The 19,008-nt window shown below is 43.2% G+C and overlaps 1 protein-coding gene across 2 annotated transcripts in view; it reads left to right on the top strand.

The window, feature by feature from the left end:
• Positions 1-3,630: 3,630 nt before the first annotated feature.
• THNSL2 (threonine synthase like 2) overlaps positions 3,631-19,008 on the top strand; it is a 39,224-nt gene continuing 23,846 nt past the window's right edge. The window contains exons 1-5 of one of the 2 annotated variants that reach the window (XM_077477991.1): positions 3,632-3,795; positions 6,001-6,231; positions 8,279-8,473; positions 10,701-10,853; positions 18,545-18,775. In XM_077477991.1, coding sequence (XP_077334117.1) covers positions 6,009-6,231; positions 8,279-8,473; positions 10,701-10,853; positions 18,545-18,775 — 802 coding nt within the window. In that variant the 5' untranslated portion in view covers positions 3,632-3,795; positions 6,001-6,008. Of the gene's footprint in view, positions 3,796-6,000; positions 6,232-8,278; positions 8,474-10,700; positions 10,854-18,544; positions 18,776-19,008 lie in introns of both variants that reach the window. The other variant, XM_077477992.1, reaches the window with a different exon arrangement.

The raw sequence follows: 19,008 nt of genomic DNA on the forward strand, positions 1-19,008 counted from the left end.
CACACTGCAGTTTATTTAGCATGGTTTCCAACAAGACAAATAACATCTATGCTTTTTTCAGCCGCTGTGTTTTTGGAAAGGGTCATGGACTTTTTCTTTAAATCCAAAACATTGCTTTTTTTGCTTTTTTGGTTCAAGTGGAGCTGCAGAAAAGAACGTAGAGTGTTTTTGCCACAATTTTTTTTTATTATTCTGTCTAACAACAAATTGCACAAAAAAGCCTAAAAAATGCAAAATGCATCAAAAAATGTGTGGGCAGAAATGCAAAATGCACCGCAAAAAACACTGCAGAAATTATCAAAAGCAAACTGCATAGGTGTGAACCAAGCCTGAGGCAGCCACTGCGATTTTGGAAAGGGTCAGGGACTTTTCTTTAAGCAAAATTGTGCTTTCTTTTGCTTTTTTTGGTTCAATAGACTTTTATAGAGAAGTGGAAAAAAAGCATATAGTGTGTTTTTAAAGTGATTTTGTGCCGATTTTACATAGATTTTTCCGCGATTCGTGTTTTTTCGAATCTGCCCAACAACAAAATGGGAAAGAAAGCATATAAAAAGCAAAATGCAAATCGCGTCAAAATCACGTGTGCAACAATGCAAAACGTACAGCAGAAAGCACTGCAGAAACAATCAAAAGCAAACTGCATAGGTGTGAATCGAGCCTAAGGGCTCACACACATGGCCATTAACCACTTCCCGACCAGCGCACGACGATGTACGTCGACAGAATGGCACGGGCAGGCATATTGGCGTACATGTACGTCCAATATTTGTTGCCGCCGTGCCATCGGGAGCGCGCCGCCGGCGGCGCGCTCCCGCGCTGGTCGGGACCCCCGTGAGTCCGGTCGCGGGACCCGCGGACTCGATCGCCGCGGGCATCCCCGCGATCGTCTCACGGAGCGGCCGAATGGAGGAAATGCTGTATAAACAACATTTTCCCATTCTGCCTAGCAACTAGTGACGCTGATCTCTGCTCCATGTGATTGGAGCAGAGATCAGTGTACACTAAATGAAAGCCCAACCCCCCCACAGTTAGTAACACACCCCTAGGAACACTTAACCCCTACATTGCCACCCACAGGTTAACCCTTTCACTGCCAGTGTCATTTACACAGGAATCACTGCATTTATATAGCAGTGATTACTGTATAAATGACAATGGTCCCAAAAATGTGTCAAAAATGTCCGATGGGTCCCCGACAATGTCGCAGTCACAATAAAAATCGCAGATCGCCGCCATTACTAGTAAAAAAAATAAATAAAATAAAATTATTAATAAAAATGCTATAAAACTATCCCTATTTTGTAAACGCTATAACTTTTGCGCAAACCAATCAATAATCGCTTATTGTGATTTTTTTTACCAAAAATATGTAGAAGAATACGTATCGGCCTAAATTGAGGGAAAAAAATGTTTTTTTTATATATTTTTGGGGGATATTTATTATAACAAAAAGTAAAAAATAATGCGTTTTTTTCAAAATTGTCGCTCTATTTTTGTTTATAGCGCAAAAAATAAAAACCGCAGGGGTGATCAAATACCACCAAAAGAAAGCTCTATTTGTGGGAAAAAAAGGACGTCAATTTTGTTTGGGAGCCACGTCGCACGACCGCGCAATTGTCAGTTAAAGCGACGCAGTGCCGAATCGCAAAAAGTGGTCTGGTCTTTGACCAGCAAATTGGTCCGGTCTGAAAGTGGTTAAAAATGCTGCTGCTAGGTGCTTCTGAAGTTTTTTTGTATGCTTGTGAATGCAACTGCATGTTATTTAATGTGCCAATGCACATACAGGTATGTAAATGTGTATTCATGCATAGCGTTCAGGAGCGTAAGGCCTCATCGTACACGGGTATGCGTCAAATATGCTGCCAGAAATTGGCAGAAAAAACGCCTCTAATCTCACAACTGTGGGTATACGATTGGGTATATGGGATTGTATGATATATATATATATATATATATATATATATATATATTTTTTTTATGGTTGCACTAGATGGACTTGTGTCTTTTTTCAACTCAACTATGTAACTAACTATATATTTGTGCATGTTTAATGCTCCACTCTATAATTCTAAGGACCAGTTCACATCATAGAAACACAGTCCGGATGCGTTCCAGATGCTTTTCTGCATGAGTGTTTTTGATGCGTTTTTTGGTGTGTTTTTGATACAGTCCAGTGCATTCTCCCCCCTCTTTTTTATTAACCTTAAACAAGGACATGTGTGTTCCAGTGCATTTTTGGTGTGTTTATGTGCGTTTCAGTGCATTTTTGATGCATTTTACAGGAAAAATGTAGCATGTTTTACTTTTTTTTTTTGTCTGAAACTGGAAAGTCCCGGAACTGCAAGCACTGGTGTGAACTATGCCATTGGGAACCATATAACCTACTTTCCATGTGTTTTTAATGCAGAAAAAAATTGCACTGGACTGCATATGGTGTGAACTGCCCCTTAACCATTTGCTTATTACTGGGCACTTAAACCCCCTTCCTGCCGAGGCCAATTTTCAGCTTTCAGAGCTGTCACAATTTGAATGACAATTGCGCCCAATCATGCAACACTGTACCCATATGGAATTTTTATCTTTTGTTCACACAAATAGAGGTTTCTTTTGGTGGTATTTAATCCCTCCTGGGTTTTTTATTTTTTGCTAAATAAATGAAAAAATACCTCAAAAAATGTAGAAGAAAAAACAAAAACAGTTTTATAGTCTGTTATACAATTTTGCAAACAGGTAATTTTCCTCCTTCATTGATGTGCGCTGATGAGGCTGCACTGATGGGCACTGATGAGGCGGTACTGGTGGTGACTGATGGGTAGCACTGAAGGGCACTGATAGGCATCTATGATAGGTGGCACTACTGGGCACTAATAGGCACTGGTAGGTGACACTGATAGGTAGCACTAATGAGGCGGCACTGGTGGGGACTGATAGGTGGCACTGAAGGGCACTGATAGGTTGCACTGATAGGCGGCTATTATAGGTGTCACTGAAGGGCACTGATAGGTGGCACTGAGAGGCACTGATAGGTAACACTGATAGGTGGCACTAATGATGAGGCACTTATTGGCAGCACTGATTGGCGACATTGATATGCACTGGTAGGTGGCACTGCTTAGCAGCAGTGGGTGTCCGTGTGCGGGACCGATGTCCCTTTGACAGAAGTCGGTCATCGGCCTTTTTTTCTCCTCGTGCTATCGGCGTGAGGAAAAAAAGCAGATTACGATCTTCTGTTTACATCACCTGATCAGCTGTCATTGGCTGACAGCTGATCATGTGGTAAGGGGTTGTGATCGGCCCCTTACTCTGATCTGTGATCAGCCGAGTGTCACTGACATGTGCAGGCAGCCCTTGCATGGGAGGACATCCGCCCGACCCCCCATGTTTCGGCTATAGTGAGGGCGTGAGGAGGTCAAGAAAAAAAGTTTTGCCCTTAGTTATACTTTAAGCAATACAAACTTTGTAGAAAGAACAATCTTCACTCTATTCGAAAATCAAATCCTATGTATGACTTTTAGTATACTGTGCTCAAGCTCTGGAGATCAAACTACTCTGCACAGAAAAGGACACTCCTGTGTACTCATACTAGACATCTGACTGTGTGCGTTGTCAGCACAGCTGCCCCTTTAAGAATCCGGTCACATGGTTCTGGGAGCAGAGGGCACTTCAGCGTTGGAGGGAAGAGCTTCATGGAAATGCATATCAGAAACAGCGGACTTTATTTCTGTACATAAAACTTCTGTAACCTGTGAGACGAGCGGAGGATCCCCGGTGCGATAATCATCATACGTCACCAGGGTGAGAAATCACTATCAGGGAAGACTAGAAATGTTTGTTTTATTTCCAAAATCTTCATCCTGCATGTGAAGAGGTGCCTTCCATTACTACAGTACTACAGCCTAGCTCAGAACACATTGGGGGAGATTTACTAAAACTGGAGCACTCAGAATCTGGTGCAGCTGTGCACGGTAGCCAATCAGCTTCTAACTTCCGCTTGCTCAATTAAGCTTTGACAATAAAACATGCAAGCTGATTGGTTTCTATGCAGAGCTGCACCAGATTTTGCACTCTCAAGTTTTAGTAAATAACCCCCATTACAATCATTTGTTAACGGGCAACGAAATTGAATTCAAACATTTTTTTACAGAACACGGTTGCTAACTATTGCAGCTTTTACTGCACAGAAAATCCTAAACACAAAAATGAAATCTTCCGCTCCTCACATCTATCCCCCGGGTCAGAAATTCAGAAAGCACTGAAGCCAGGGGGATTGTTTTACTAAAGGCAAATAGACTGTGCACTTTGCGAAGTGCAGTTGACCTCTTCAAGTGCGATTGCTCCAGAGCTTAGTAAATGAGGTAAAGCTTCACTCTGCAAAGAGTACCCAATCATGTGCAAGGAAATGAAAAAAAAAATGTAATTTTGCTTGCGCATGATTGGATGATAGATGTCAGCAGAGCTTCTGTGAATTTACTAAGCTTTGGAGCAACTGCGCCTGCAGAGTGCACAGCCTATTTGCCTTTTGTAAAGGAAATTTGTAAGTTCTGTATATAATTGTATTCTATTTTGTATGTATTGCACACTGCCCTCACTGTGCACATGGCACTAATAATGTTTTTAGTACATGTTTGCATTCTTTCGAGTCCTGATTAGAATTAGTCTGCCTATGTTACGCCCCTTGTTACCATAAAAGTACAATTGTAATATTAATGTGATTCCTGCGTAATCATGTGTATAAAAACCTTCAATTGCGTCATAATAAAACAGAACAGTTATTTGGAAAGATGCGGAGTGTATCTTTTGTGTCTGTTCCCTATTGCAGTAGTTATTATTAATTTGGAACCACTGCAACCAATCAATATGAGGATAGGAGTTCCCTATCTATAAATTCCCATTACACTTTAGTAAATCAACCCCAGAGTGTGAGTGTAACAGCCAGGAAAACCACATTCTCAAATGAAAGCCAGTAGTAGCAACCTACGTTATTTTCCTCTGGAAATTTGAAAATATAATTTAGGCCCCATTCACACTTGTGCGACTTGTCCTGCGATTTGGGACTGCAAAGATGCATGACAAGTCGTACCCCATGATTTCCAATGAGTACTGTTCATATCTTACTTACTCTTATGCCGCGTACACACGAGTGGACTTTTCAACATCCAAAGTCTGACGGAATGATTCCGTCAGACTATTCGATCGTGTGTGGGCTGCAACGGACTTTTGATTCGCAAAAGTCTGACGGACTTTAGAAAATGGAACATGCTTCAAATTTTTCCGACGGAACTCCGCCGGACCCGGTCCCTCCGAACAATTTGCTCGTGTGTATGCTATTCCGACGGACTAAAACCGACGCTAGGGCAGCTATTGGCTACTGGCTATGAACTTCCTTATTCGAGTCCAGTCGTACTTCATCACGTTCGAATCCGTCAGAGTTTGGTGTGATTGTGTGTGGCCAAGTCCGCTCAGCGAAAAGTCCGTCAGAACTCTGTCGGAACTCCGGCAGAACTCCGGCAGAACTCCTTCGGAAGTCTGTCGGACATAAGTCCTCTCGTGTGTACGGGGCTTTACTGTTCATACTTCAAGTCACAGCGACTTCAACGTAGTCCCTGCACTACTTTTGTCTGACTTTGATGCAACTTGAGGTCCATAGACTTAAAGATTACACAGGCATTGCGGAAAGCCGCCGCCGGTGAAGCCCGGGAGAAGCGATGGCCACCATAGAAGGGGGTAAGTGCTCCAGACCTGAGCGACCTCGGGCCGAGGGCGCGGGAGTGTTATTGTTTGCCACCCCCCCCCCCCCCAAAAAAAAATTACCACTGGCCTACAGCTGATATATTGTTGTTACAATAGTGGATCTTGGTTTTAGCTTTTTTGCAGTAATAATCACGTAATATGTTAAGGGGTTAAGTCGTATTAATGTGTTATTATTTTGTGCCTAGAGTAAATGCGCTGTAAACCCCGATGCGTGTCGTGTGCACATAGGACTGTTTTTTTCCTTTACAGCTGAAAGAATGAAGTACACCAGCACAAGAGGAGCCGGGTCTGGTGTGGGGTTTGAAGAGGTCCTGTTTTCCGGGTTTGCAGCAGATGATGGTCTGTATATGCCGGAGCAGATCCCAAAGCTGGATGAGCAGACTTTGAGATCATGGAGCTCTCTCTCCTACAAGGAATTAGTGAAGGAAGTGTGCTCTCTCTTTATTCCTTCTGAGCTCATTCCCAGGAATGATCTACATGGTAAGTTATACATTAAAGAGAATTCAGAGAAATGTATAAACTGATACTGCTAAACTGCTCACAAAGGTTGATTGGTGGCTAAAGGAGAAGTAGCTCCAGTTTCTTAGTAAGGGCAAGTCAATATACACAATATTGTCAAAAGTATTGGAACACCTACCTTTACACGTACATGAACTTTTTTTTTTTTATTGAAAAAAAAAACAACTTTATTGGAAAGTATATGCATGGTGCGTAAATCAATGTAAGCCAACATGGCCAAAGCAGTAGTATATACATAAACACATTGAAATATCTGTGTGACATAAGGCAAAATACCCACCAGTGGCAGAACCAGTACATAATTAGGAAAAGGAGAGAAAAAAAAAGGGGGGAGGAAAGGGGGGAGGAGGGGGGGAGGGGTGGGGGATAAGCGTATCAAGGACACATTTCACCATCTGCCAACCATCTGCCCCAGACCTTTTCATACTTAAGCTGGCACCCTCTATGTATATAGATCAACTTTGGAAGAGTATCATTAATTTTTTTTTTTCCAGCACTGGATTGTAGTGGGCAGGGCCTGCATCCAATTACGGGCCACGACTTTTCTCGCCAAGAATAGCGTCTCATGTAAAAAGGTACAGAGGGGTTTGTCAGCGTCTAAGTCGGGCAGTAGACTGAGCAGGCACATCTTTGGGTCTAGAGTAGCAGGAGAGCCCACCTGGTCATGTAGGAAGCGTATCACCTGTATCCGGTACGCTTGAATAGTTGGACAGGACCATATGAGGTGATAGAAGGAAACTCGCATAGGCGGCACCCTGGATTGTACGTGGGTTTGTAACGCGCTACCCTCCGAGGAGTCAGATACGTCTTATGTATAATATACAACTGCATGAGGTGGTCTTAGGAGGAACTCTTTTCACATCCTCCATAATTTTATCCCAATCCTCATCACACGCACATGAACTTTAATGGCATCCGAGTTTTAGCCTGTAGGGTTCAATATTGAGTTGGTCCACTCTTTGCAGCTATAACAGCTTCAACTCTTCTGGGAAGGTTGTCCTTAAGGTTTAGGAGTGTGTCTATGGGAATGTTTGACCATTCTTCCAGAAGCACATTTGTGAGGTCAGGCACTGATGTTGAATAAGAAGCCCTGGCTCGCAGTCTCTTCTCTAAGTCATCCCAAAGGTGTTCTATCAGGTTGAGGTTTGGGGTTCCTCCACCCCAAACTCGCTCATCCATGTCTTTATGGACCTTGCTTTGTACACTGGTGCACAGTCATGTTGAAACAGGAAGGGGTCATCCCCAAACTGTTCCCACAAAGTTAGAAGCATGAAATGGTCCAAAATGTCTTGGTATGCTGATGTTTTAAGAGTTCCCATCACTGGAACTAAGGGGCCAAGCCCAACCCCTGAAAAACATCCCCACACCATAATCCCCCCTCCACCAAATAATTTGGACCAGTGCACAAAGCAAGGTCCATAAAGACATGGATGATCGAGTTTGGGGCGGAGGAACTTGACTGGCCTGCACAGAGTCCTGACCTCAACCCAATAGAACACCTTTGGGATGAATTAGATATGACACTGCGAACCAGGCCTTCTCATCCACATCAGTGCTCGACCTCACAAATGCGCTTGTGGAAGAGTGGTCAAACATTCCCATAGACATACTCCTAAACCTTGTGAACAGCCTTCCCAGAAGAGCTAAAGCTGGTATAGCTGCAAAGGGTGGGCCAACTCAATATTGAACCCTACAGACTAAGACTGGGATGCCATTAAAATTCACGTGCATGTAAAGACAGGCGTCCAAATACTTTTGACAATATAGTGTGTACAGCACTATTTAGCTCTTTAGGTGGAACATTTTTTGCATCTGTGTGTATGAGGCCTAAGACAGCAGGTGGATTTCTGGCAGATCACCAGATAAAAGTAAAGGGGAAAAAAAAAAATTAACATAAGAAAACAAATGCAGCCACTACATCTAAGGACTGGTAAGTTTCAAAATAGTTTTTGTTTTTTGTCTTAGACATGTGGAGTGCAGTCATACAGTATATCTTTTCCCCGTATAGGTCTGATTGACAAAGCTTTACTCCGCTTCAGACACCCAGATATAGTTCCAATTACCAGGCTGGAAAATGGGTTGAATGTGATGGAGATGTGGCATGGTCCAACATACGCTTTTAAAGACCTCGCCATGTCCTGCGTGGGACAGTTTCTGGATTACTTTTTGAAGAAAAATAATCGACATGTGAACATCCTGGTTGGTACGTTGTCAGCCATATATCATTGTTATCTTACAGAGGGACACTTTTTTTCATATCTTTCATAAAATGTGTAAAGAACCTTAAAGTGGTTGTAAACCCTCACATATACCCAATGAAGTGACGGCCTCAGGTGATACACAGAGATGAAACAAATCCTCCCACATAAATTATATCTGTTCATTTGCATCCATCTTTCCTCTACATCCATTCAAAGTGCAGAATTTACACAGGATCTCTCAGCTCTGAAAAGCAGGGGGTGGAGAGCTGAAGTTACATCAGTGAGAGCTCTGAGAGCTGATTGGAGGGAAGGGACACACCTTCCTCACACAGCACACAGGAACATGGGCTGAGAATGTCAATCAGCTGAAGATCCCTCCCCGTCACCATTTTCCTCTTGGTGTCAGGAAAACTCATCAGAATTTATTCATGCTGATAGCAGAGGAATGAAATAGCTGTCATGATGATTTAGTGGCTTCAATATTTTTGGAGTCACTGGTCAGAAACAAATATGCAGGTCAGATTCTTTGACTTCACCATGGTTTTTTAAACTGTGTGCTTGTTGTGGCTTAAAGACTCTGAAACTTTTGAAGACACAGACAGCCAGGCAACTGGCAATCTCAGGAGGAAAGGAGTGCCAGCTTCCATATTTTTCAGTGTACAGGTTACCTTTAAAGTGGTGTTGCCACCAAAAAATAAAAAGTTGTTTAAAATTCTTTAAAAAAAATAATTGGCAAAAGAATAATTTTTTACTCACCTCTAAATACCTGTTGCTAGGGGGTCCCTCGTAGTCTGCCTTCTTCCTTGCCTGGGCTGGTGACATCACTTCCCCTCGCGCCGCACAGTCACCTGGGACCTGTCACGTGTCCCAGGTGACTGTAAGGCGTATAACGGCGCCCTGCGCCGCTTGCGCATTCGCAGTGGGTGCCCGGCTGTGAAGTCACAGCTGGGTGTCCACAGTACGCATGACGGCGCCGCGAGCGAAGCAGGGAACGAGGGGGGACTTCGTTCCCCTGCATCGCTGGACCCTGGGACAGGTAAGTGTCCGATTTATTCATTTTTTTTTTAGGGGGTACCCCACTTTAAGTATTGTCATTTGGAGAGTAAATTGAACTTAACCACTTCAGCCCTGGAAGATTTGGTTGCTGAATGACCAGGCCATTTTTTGCGATACAGCACTGCGTCGCTTTAACTGACAATTGTTCGGTCGTGCAATGTTGTACCCAAACAAAATTGACGTCCTTTTTTTCCCACAAATAGAGCTTTCTTTTGGTGGTATTTGATCGCCTCTGCGGTTTTTATTTTTTACGCTATAAACAAAAAAAGAATGACAATTTTGAAAAAAACACAATATTTTGTACTTTTTGCTATAAAAAAATATGCCCCCTTTTTTTTTAAAGCAAATTTTTTCTTCAGTTTAGGCCGATATGTGTTCTACATATTTTTGGTACAAAAAAAAAAAAAAAAAATTGCAATAAACATATATTGATTGGTTTGTGCAAAAGTTATAGCGTCTATAAAATAAGGGATAGATTTATAGCATTTTTATTATTATTATTTTTTTACTAGTAATGGCGGTGATCTGCGATTTTTATCCTGACTGCAACATTATGGCGGACACATCGGACACTTTTGACACATTTTTGGGACCATTGGCATTAATACAGCGCTCAATGCTATAAAAATGCACTGATTACTGTAAAAATGTCTCTGGCAGGGAAGGGGTTAACACTAGGGGGCGATCAAGGAGTTAATTGTGTTCCCTGTTTGTGTTTCTAACTGTGGGGGGAGGGGACTGCCCTAGAGGAAATGACAGATCGTGATTCCTAGCTATTAGGAACTCACGATCTGTCTCTCCTCACAGAACAGAACAGTGATTTGTGTATTTACACACACACACATGTCCCTGTTCTGCCTCTTGTGCCCACGATCGCTTGTGGCCGGTGGTCATCGTGACCGTCGGCCATGAGCATTGCAGTGCAGGGGGGAGCGTGCCTCCGGTGGCGTGCATGTGCCTGCTATTCCGCTTAAAGGAGCTGAAGTACAGCTACAACAGCTCGCGGGATCGTGCCGACCTGCTGCAGTATAATGACAGCGGGTGGTCAGCAAGTGGTTAATGTCAGCTATACACCGATCAGTCATAACAAAATACCGACTGATTGTTTTAATTACTGACCAGACGAAGAGCTTTCTGTATTATTTAGTGGTATGCATTCAATTTGTGTTTCAGCAACATCTGGAGACACAGGAAGTGCTGCAATTGAGGGTGTTCGAGAAAATCCAAATATTGATATTATTGTTCTGTACCCAATTGGACGCTGTACTAAGATCCAGGAGCTGCAGATGATAACCGTGTTTGAAGATAATGTTCATCTATTAGGGGGTAGGTTGCCTGTACATTACTATTATTCAGAGTTTAATCACTATGTACTATGCACATCCAGAGAGTGAAGCATTTAAAACAAGTGTAGCACCCTGCTTCTGATGGGCAGACCCTATTATTTTTTAAAATTTTGTTGTCTGAGGCTGTAGTTTGGCTCAGACTAATTCTCTCTAAAAGTTCTGGTTTCTGTACCAGTCCAGCTGGGTTGCACTGATTCCCACTTGACCATAGGTGGCGCTGTCACTGCCGGTAAGTGTGGAAAAGCAGCAGGCTGGATGCATTGAATGCCATCTCTTGCTTGGAAATAGCTCAGTGGGTGTGGTTTCCCTGCTATGCATTCTGGGAGAGGGTATTTAAGGTACCGACGCCATTTTTGTGGGTCTGTTTTCCGGTCCCTGTTTTGGGGTCCTCTATCCCGACCTTGGGGGTCTGTGTCACATGGTTCTGCGCCTTGGGGCCGGCTGGCCTGAGGCTTTGCAACTGAGAGTGTAGGCCCAGGAAAGTCTTGGGGCCTGCTGATCCAGGGGTGGTCCTGTGCTGTCTCACCTGCAGGGAGAAGCCAAGAAAACTGGAGGATCCAGGGGAGGCCTTCTCAGATGGAGGACCAAGCGTAAGGCTGGTGTCTCAAGAAGAGCCTGGAGGATGCAACACGGATCAATACCCTTACAGTATTGCCGGGTTGGCTGAAAGAATCTGGTACTGTATGGTAGTTCTTCTAAAACTCTCAAGATTTCTAAGTTCAATTGACAAGTCTGTGGCAGAGACTTTGTTGAGCATCTCATCAGCTGCTAGGTCAAGTGAGAGAGGCCTATCGGGTGATTGCCGGATCCGGTCTGTGGAGCGGTTTGTCCTCTGGATCTGACTAATATCTCTAACCCACAATTACCAGGTGCCTGAACTCCCCCTTATCCTCTAACCCTCTATTGAAGGACTGTGTTTTCTTTCTTTCTTTTGTATTATCCCTAAATAAATCTTCAAAAAGGACTAAGTGTCGGATTTATCATAATTTGGGCTACTTTCCATCGGGATCCCCCTAAGACAAAGAGGCGAGCAGGTGAGGTAACGGTAAGCAGCTCCTTCGGGGGTTAGTGCTACACAAGTAACCACCATAAGCTTGTATTTGTAGTCAGAGTCTTCATATTGAAACGATATCCCCTAACTTACCTAGACCTGCCAAAAGAGGCCAAAAAGACACATGAGTAGGTATGAAAAATGAAAGCTTTAATGAAAATTAGGTAACAAAGATTGTATGGGGTTCTGGTATATACCTGCCAAAACAGGAGGACCTCCATCATTCCATATATTTAATGATGAAAGGAGGGAACCCCTGCTTACAACCTGCAGATATCGCCCCATACCTGAACGAATGTCTGCAAAACAGATTTGGATTTAAGTTTAACTTCACGTTCAAGATCCTGACATGTGACACGAACTGTTCTGATGTAAGAGGATCTGTGAGAAACGGCAACAAAGGGCTGTCCAGTGGGGATGCTGCCAATAACCTAGAAAGTGAGTCAAGTACCTCAACCGGACACAACTTGCTGTTGGTACTATAATATTTCACCACGAAAAACCCTAGCCCATTTGTCTAGTCTTATTGTTATTGAGCTGTAGAGGGTAATAATCAGCGCACCTGTTAAGACTGCCTTTAACCAGGAAAGGAGCATGACGACTAACCTGCAAAACTTCCCCAGGTCTGAGGAAGCCAAAAAAACTCAAATACATAGCTGCCTTGAGCACCAAACTGAGACATATACCAAAAGGGGATGACGACAAGAGGTCTGAAATTTCCCGGACCATCTGGCCAGTAAATGGCAGTCTTGATACCTGAGCCTGTCCCTGTGACCTTTGAATACTCAACATGGCCTTGAGAGGGCGAGCAGCAAAAATGGATGGACTAACAGAGTTTTAAAGTGCCCTGAAATGCTGAATGCCTGATAGGTACAATTTAATGGCATTAGTGGATAATGCCAACTCGCTGTGGCAATATGCCGCAAATGCCATCACATACCTAATGTCCCATGGACAACTACAAGGATGTTGAATCAAGAATTTGTGAAATGTCTTCCAACCCATGGCGTACGTCTTGATTGTATTGCTGGATAGAGACTTGCTAGCCAAATTGATCGCCTGTGTCCAGAACCTGGTTAGTCCATGATGAGCAGGAAATAGAGAGGAACCGGCTTGCCCACCCGCTCTGCTTCCTGGTGCTGCAAGAAAAATAGTTTGAATTTAAAACAAGATAACGCATCGGCCGCACTATTGTAATTCCCACGAATGAATTCCCCCTGAAAATGGAATTTGTATGTCAGCCCCAGCCAAGTCAACCTGCGCATAATGGACATGATGATCAGAGACCCCGACCTTATTGATGATCTTGGCGGTGGCCAGATTGTCAGTGAAGAAAATGACCGAACTTACTGACCAACCTGGCCCCCAAGTGACAGCTGCCGCCAAAATTGGGTAGACTTCAAACAATGCCGAAGTCTGCGCAAATTTGGGCATGCGGAAAACCTCCATGGGCCACCAGCTGGACAGCCATTCAGCACCAAAATACCCAAAACATGTATGATGTTGGCTGGACCTTCCACCTTGCAAGCAGCCAGTGGAACATGCAAACCGTTCAGCAAGACACTTCAAATCCTTAGGTGGCCAACCAGGGTCCTCCAAGAGCAGGAAATCATCAAGGTAATACACAATCCCCTGACAACCTTTGCAGTTGACCAAAACCCAATGGAGTGCCTGGGAAAAGATATTAAATAAACAAGGACTGCTCTTTGACCCGAAGTTTAATTTAGTGGCAAAGTAGTAACGATCACGCCATTTAATGCCGTGCCATTGTCAAAGAGCAGGACTAATAGGAAGCAGCTTGAATGCATTGGCAATATCTGCTTTGGACAACCAAGTCCCCTGCCCAACTGCAGAATATGCTGTATGTCTGAATCCACTGATGAATACTTTAAAGAAAATTCCTCTGAGGGAATCAGTGAATTGAGACTAGGAATGTGTGAAGAATGAGGTGCGGACAAGTCGTATACAGTATTAGACTGTATACTTATTAGAAAATTTCCCACAAACTATCCCAAAGGGGCTGACCCTCTACATGCCAAAAGGTGATGAACTAAAAGGACCAATTATAAATCCTTTGGCCACTTCAGCTTCCAGCAATTTATCTACTAAGCCTGTATGAAACCCAACAGAGAAACCATCCAATGGGAATTGCCTGAAACCTGAGGATGGGTGAACTTCTAAATAAGCCCCTGGTGCGGAAATATTGACTTGGCTTAGTCAGGAAGAACTAAAGGGCTTGACCAGACAGGAGGATTTAGGATGAGCCCTAAAACAATTAGAGCAACATGCAGGAGCCTACACTAGTTGTAATTGTATCCTGAATGTTTGAAATTGTTGCACACCTGCACTTTGCCCAGGTAACGGATAGGCTGCCCAATTTATCCACCTGTCCAGAAGGTCTTGTGGAGGACACACCGGCCGCCTGCTTGCAGATCCCTGACTGACCCGGGGCCTCAAATATAGGACACCATGCAGAAGTATGTGCTGAGGACTGGCAATTGCTACACACCGGGGACTTTTGATTGACAAAATGCCTGCACAAAACCTACCTGGAACTGAGCCCAAGTGGCCACCACCTTAGCTGAGAAAGACAGACGATAATCGTAGTATATGCACCCCCCCCCCCGTATTTATGTGCTAAATCCACCACTTTGTGCAAATACAAGTCCATTGTATATGTTATGGCGGCGATCAGCATTTTTTTTGCGGGACTGCGACATTGCAGTGGACAAAACAAACACTAAGGCCGCGTACACACGGGCGGACTGTTCGCCCAACTTTGTCCGCTGAACAGTGTTTGGGCGGACAGTCCGCTCGTGTGTGGGCTTTCAGCGGACAGTTTCAGCGGACAGTTGGACGGACAAGGTTTTTCGGAAATTCCGAAAAACTGTCCGCTGAAACCTTGTTTGAGCGAACAGTCCGCCCGTGTGTAGGCTTGTTCGTCAAACAAAGTTGCGCGCATGCTCAGAAAGGATTTTCACGCCGAAAGCTATAATGCAGTGTATAGGACGTCGTATTTTTCGTCCCGTCGTACGTGCCGTTCACGTCATCGCGCACGGTTTCAGCAAACTGTTCGTCCGTCGTGTGTGGCCATGTCCGTCCATGCTAAGTTTGAGCGGACTGTTTGCCGAAACTGTTGGACGGACAAAGTTGGGCGAACAGTCCGCGCGTGTGTACGCGGCCTTAGTGATACTTTTTGGGGACCAGTGACACTAATACAGGCCAAGAGTGCCAATGAGGAACCCGAGAACAGGAGGATCAGGGCTGCTCTGTGCAAAACTACTGCACAAAGCAAGTGAATATGACATGTATGTTATTTAGCCCCTTAAGCCCCGGACCATTTGGCTGGCCAAAGACCAGAGCACTTTTTGCGATTCGGCACTGCGTCGCTTTAACTGAAAATTGCGCGCCATGAGACGTGGTTCCCAAACAAAACTAATGTCCTTTTTTCCCACAAATAGAGCTTTCTTTTGATGGTATTTGATCACCTCTGCGGCTTTTATTTTTTGTGCTATAAACAAAAATAGAGCGACAAATTTGAAAAGAACGCATTACTTTTTGCTATAATAAACATCCCCAAAAAATCTATAAAAAAACTATTTTTCCCTCAGTTTAGGCTGATACGTATTCTTCGATATATTTTTGGTAAAAAAAAATCACAATAAGCGTTTATTGATTGGTTTACACAAAAGTTATAGCGTCTACAAAATAGGGGTTAGTTTTATGGCATTTTTATCAATATATATTTTTTTTTACTAGCAATGGCGGCGATCTGCGATTTTTATCGTGACTGCGAAATTGCAGCAGACAACCGGACACTTAAGCCTCGTACACACGGATTTTTCACAGACAAAAGCCAGGAGCTTGTCTTGCATACAAACGGCAAGGAATTGTCTGCCAACAAACATGAACGCAGTCAAGTACTACTTGGTTTTTCAGCTCTTTAGCGCCACCCTTTGGGCTCATTCTGCTAATTTCGTGTTAGTAGAAGTTTGAGTGTTGATTTGCACTTTTCATTACGCACTTTTCAGTACGTTTCTGAACGGCCTTTTCGTCAACCAGACATGTTGCAGAGTCGGAGGAGATAATGTGTTATTTATTATTCGCTTTGGAGTTATTGCTTTCACCCAAGTCCAGGAACAGGAGGAGGAGTTCTTGGACCAAAAATTGGTTGCTTTATTAATCATGACCAATTATGTCATATGCCTTTGCAGTAGGAGCTCCGGATGATTTTCACTATTATCTCCAGATGACGGACCCCTACTTTCACCCACTTTCTTGGCATTGTTGACCCCCTATAATAAGAAACAGGACACATGCATGAGGCTTTTATTTTATTTTTTGGTTGAATAATGATTTGATTTGGTATATTTTCTATATTTTTGGATGCATAGAATGCACTTTTTGGTTAAGTACTATTGGCAGATAACATGTCAAAATTATTATTTTTTTTTTTAATGCACGATAAAAAAATTGTGTAGAATAATACTTGGCTATGTGTTTTACTTTGGGATTAGGCAGTTACATTTTAAAATAACAATGTAATTGTATATTATAATGTAATAAATATAATTGTTAATTAACAAGGGACACCAAAATAGTTGTATCTTTGATGTTAAAAACTAGGGGATAATGGTGTTGTGGTAACTTGCACCAAAAAACAAAATAACAAGCATAATAATATTATTCCTGATATCACTAGAAAAAAAAGCCTTTGAAAATTTGTTTGCAATAACTCCATCAGTATCACCAGCAAAGCAGCTTCATTATTATCCCATTAAAGAAGAGAATGTGCACCGCATTGCGAGATTTCATAATTTGCCATGTCCCGAATGTTAATTCTCCATTACGGACGCTAATTTACAAGATCGACCGCTTCTGGCTCGTCTTTGCTTCCGAGCATGGAAAATCCGACAACAGATATTTGTCCGTGGAAAATTTTAAAGCCTGCCATCCAACATTTGTCCATGGAAACTCCGACAACAACTGTTAGATGGAGCGTATAAACGGTCGGATTTTCCACCAATAGCCTATCATCGCACATTTCCCGTCAGAAAATACGATTGTGTGTACGTGGCTTAAGTGACACTTCTTGGGGAGCAGTGATCAGTGCTATCAATATGCATTGTCACTGTACTAATAACACTGGTAGGGAAGGGGTTAACATTAGTGGCACTCAGAAGGTTAAATGTGTGCCTAGGGAGTGCTTGCTAATTAAAAAGTAAAAAAACAGCGCTGTCTATAAATAAATAAATATCCGTGAACAAAATAAAATATTAGAAAACTCCTGCTGCAACTTAAAGCGGGAGTTCCGCCGTTTTTTTTTTTTTTTAAAGTCAGCAGCTGTTGACTTTTAAAATAATGACACTTACCCGCCCAGCACGCCTTCGATGTCGGCACCCGAAACCAATCTCTCGATCGTCTCTCGGGTGCTGCCGCCGCCATCTTGGGTATGGGAATCAGGAAGTGGAGCCTTGCGGCTTCACTTCCCGGTTCCCTACTGCGCATGCGCGCGTCACGCTGCGCAATAAGGATGGTCCCCGCTGTCTCTGGGATCCGTGTGTGTCCCAACAGACAGCGGGAGACCCGCAGGAAGTGGCATAAATATCCGCAGATTCTGCGGATATCTATGCCGGAAGTGGGTGCAAATACCTGTACTGTACAGGTATCTGCACCCCCCTCCCCCCTGAAAGGTGCCAATTGTGGCGCCGGAGGGGGGGGCGGGGGGTTCCAATGAGCGGAGGTTCCACTTTAGGGTGGAGCTCCGCTTTAATGTGAGATACACACAATGAAAACCAATTAAGAAAAAGAAGCTGCGCTGAAGATCATAAAAATATGTGATATATGCTCATATGCCATAAATAGTGCTAAAATAAATCATTTCCCCCGTGAAAAAACATATTTCACGATTTATGGCATATGAGCATACATCACATATTTTTATGATCTTCAGCGCAGCTTATTTTTCTTAAGTGCTCGCTAATTGTGTGGTAGGTGCTTTTACTATGGGAAAGGCAGAGATCCCTGTTCCTGCTTTGCAGGAACACAGGATCACAACCTTCCCTTCTCACAGAACGGCAATCTGCAATGTTTACATAGGCAGACCGTCGTTCTGCCTGTGTTTCCCGAATGATCCATGGGTCCCAGTGGACATCACGTCCGCCGGACCCACTGATTGGCTCCTGCTGTGTACAATCACACCGGGAGCGGGTCGCTGGTGGCGCGTGTGCGCACCACAGACCCAGAAGTGCAGGATCATGTACAGGTATGTGATACTGCCTAGGGGAGCTCCTTTGCCACCATATATTTACAGTATACGGTCGGCAAGCGGTTAAGGTTTACATTGAAAACATGTTAGAGTATATTTCTACAAATATTTAGAAGATATTTATTTTCTTATACATGAACATAATAAAAAAAGCATTTATACTATACACTGTAAATTAATTTTAAGTAATTAAAAAAAAGTAATTTAAAAACATGCCCAAAAATAGATCTCAAAATGGAAACACTCTGATTAAAAGGTGAAAAAATTGAAATGTGTGAAATATTGTACAACCTCCATGAACACAATCCCACTAAATTACATTTTCTCTAAATGTTCTCCTATTCCTTGGCAGTTGAAGGAACATCGGATGAGCTGGACGTACCTGTAAGGAAACTCTTCAGAGACACAAGTTTTGCAAGCAAGCATAATTTAATGAGCATTAACTCTGTAAACTGGGCTCGAGTGATGGTTCAGATAGCCCATTTCATTTATGGGTACTTCCGATGTGCTCCAGCATCACAGGAAGACACACTGCCCCCTGTGGAGATAGTTGTACCAACAGGTGGAGCAGGGAATATTACAGGTATGAGATGGGTAATATGATGCCACAAGCAACAGTTTACAGTAGAATAAATCTTCAGCTTCAGCTATTTTCAGCTTTTAAAAGTTAGAGTCCTGTCTGTGAGCATAGGAACCACAAATCACTTGCCAGTACCATTTTTGCCCATGAAAGCTTCTTTTGTTTTTGACCATATTTAGACCCCTTTCACACTGGGAAGTTTTTCAGGTGTTTTTCAGGCACTTTAGCATTAAAAA

This window comes from Lithobates pipiens, unplaced genomic scaffold (assembly GCF_037356315.1).
Source record: "Lithobates pipiens isolate NorthernLeopardFrog02 unplaced genomic scaffold, aLitPip1_a1.2 Scaffold_13, whole genome shotgun sequence".
NCBI lineage: Eukaryota > Metazoa > Chordata > Amphibia > Anura > Ranidae > Lithobates > Lithobates pipiens.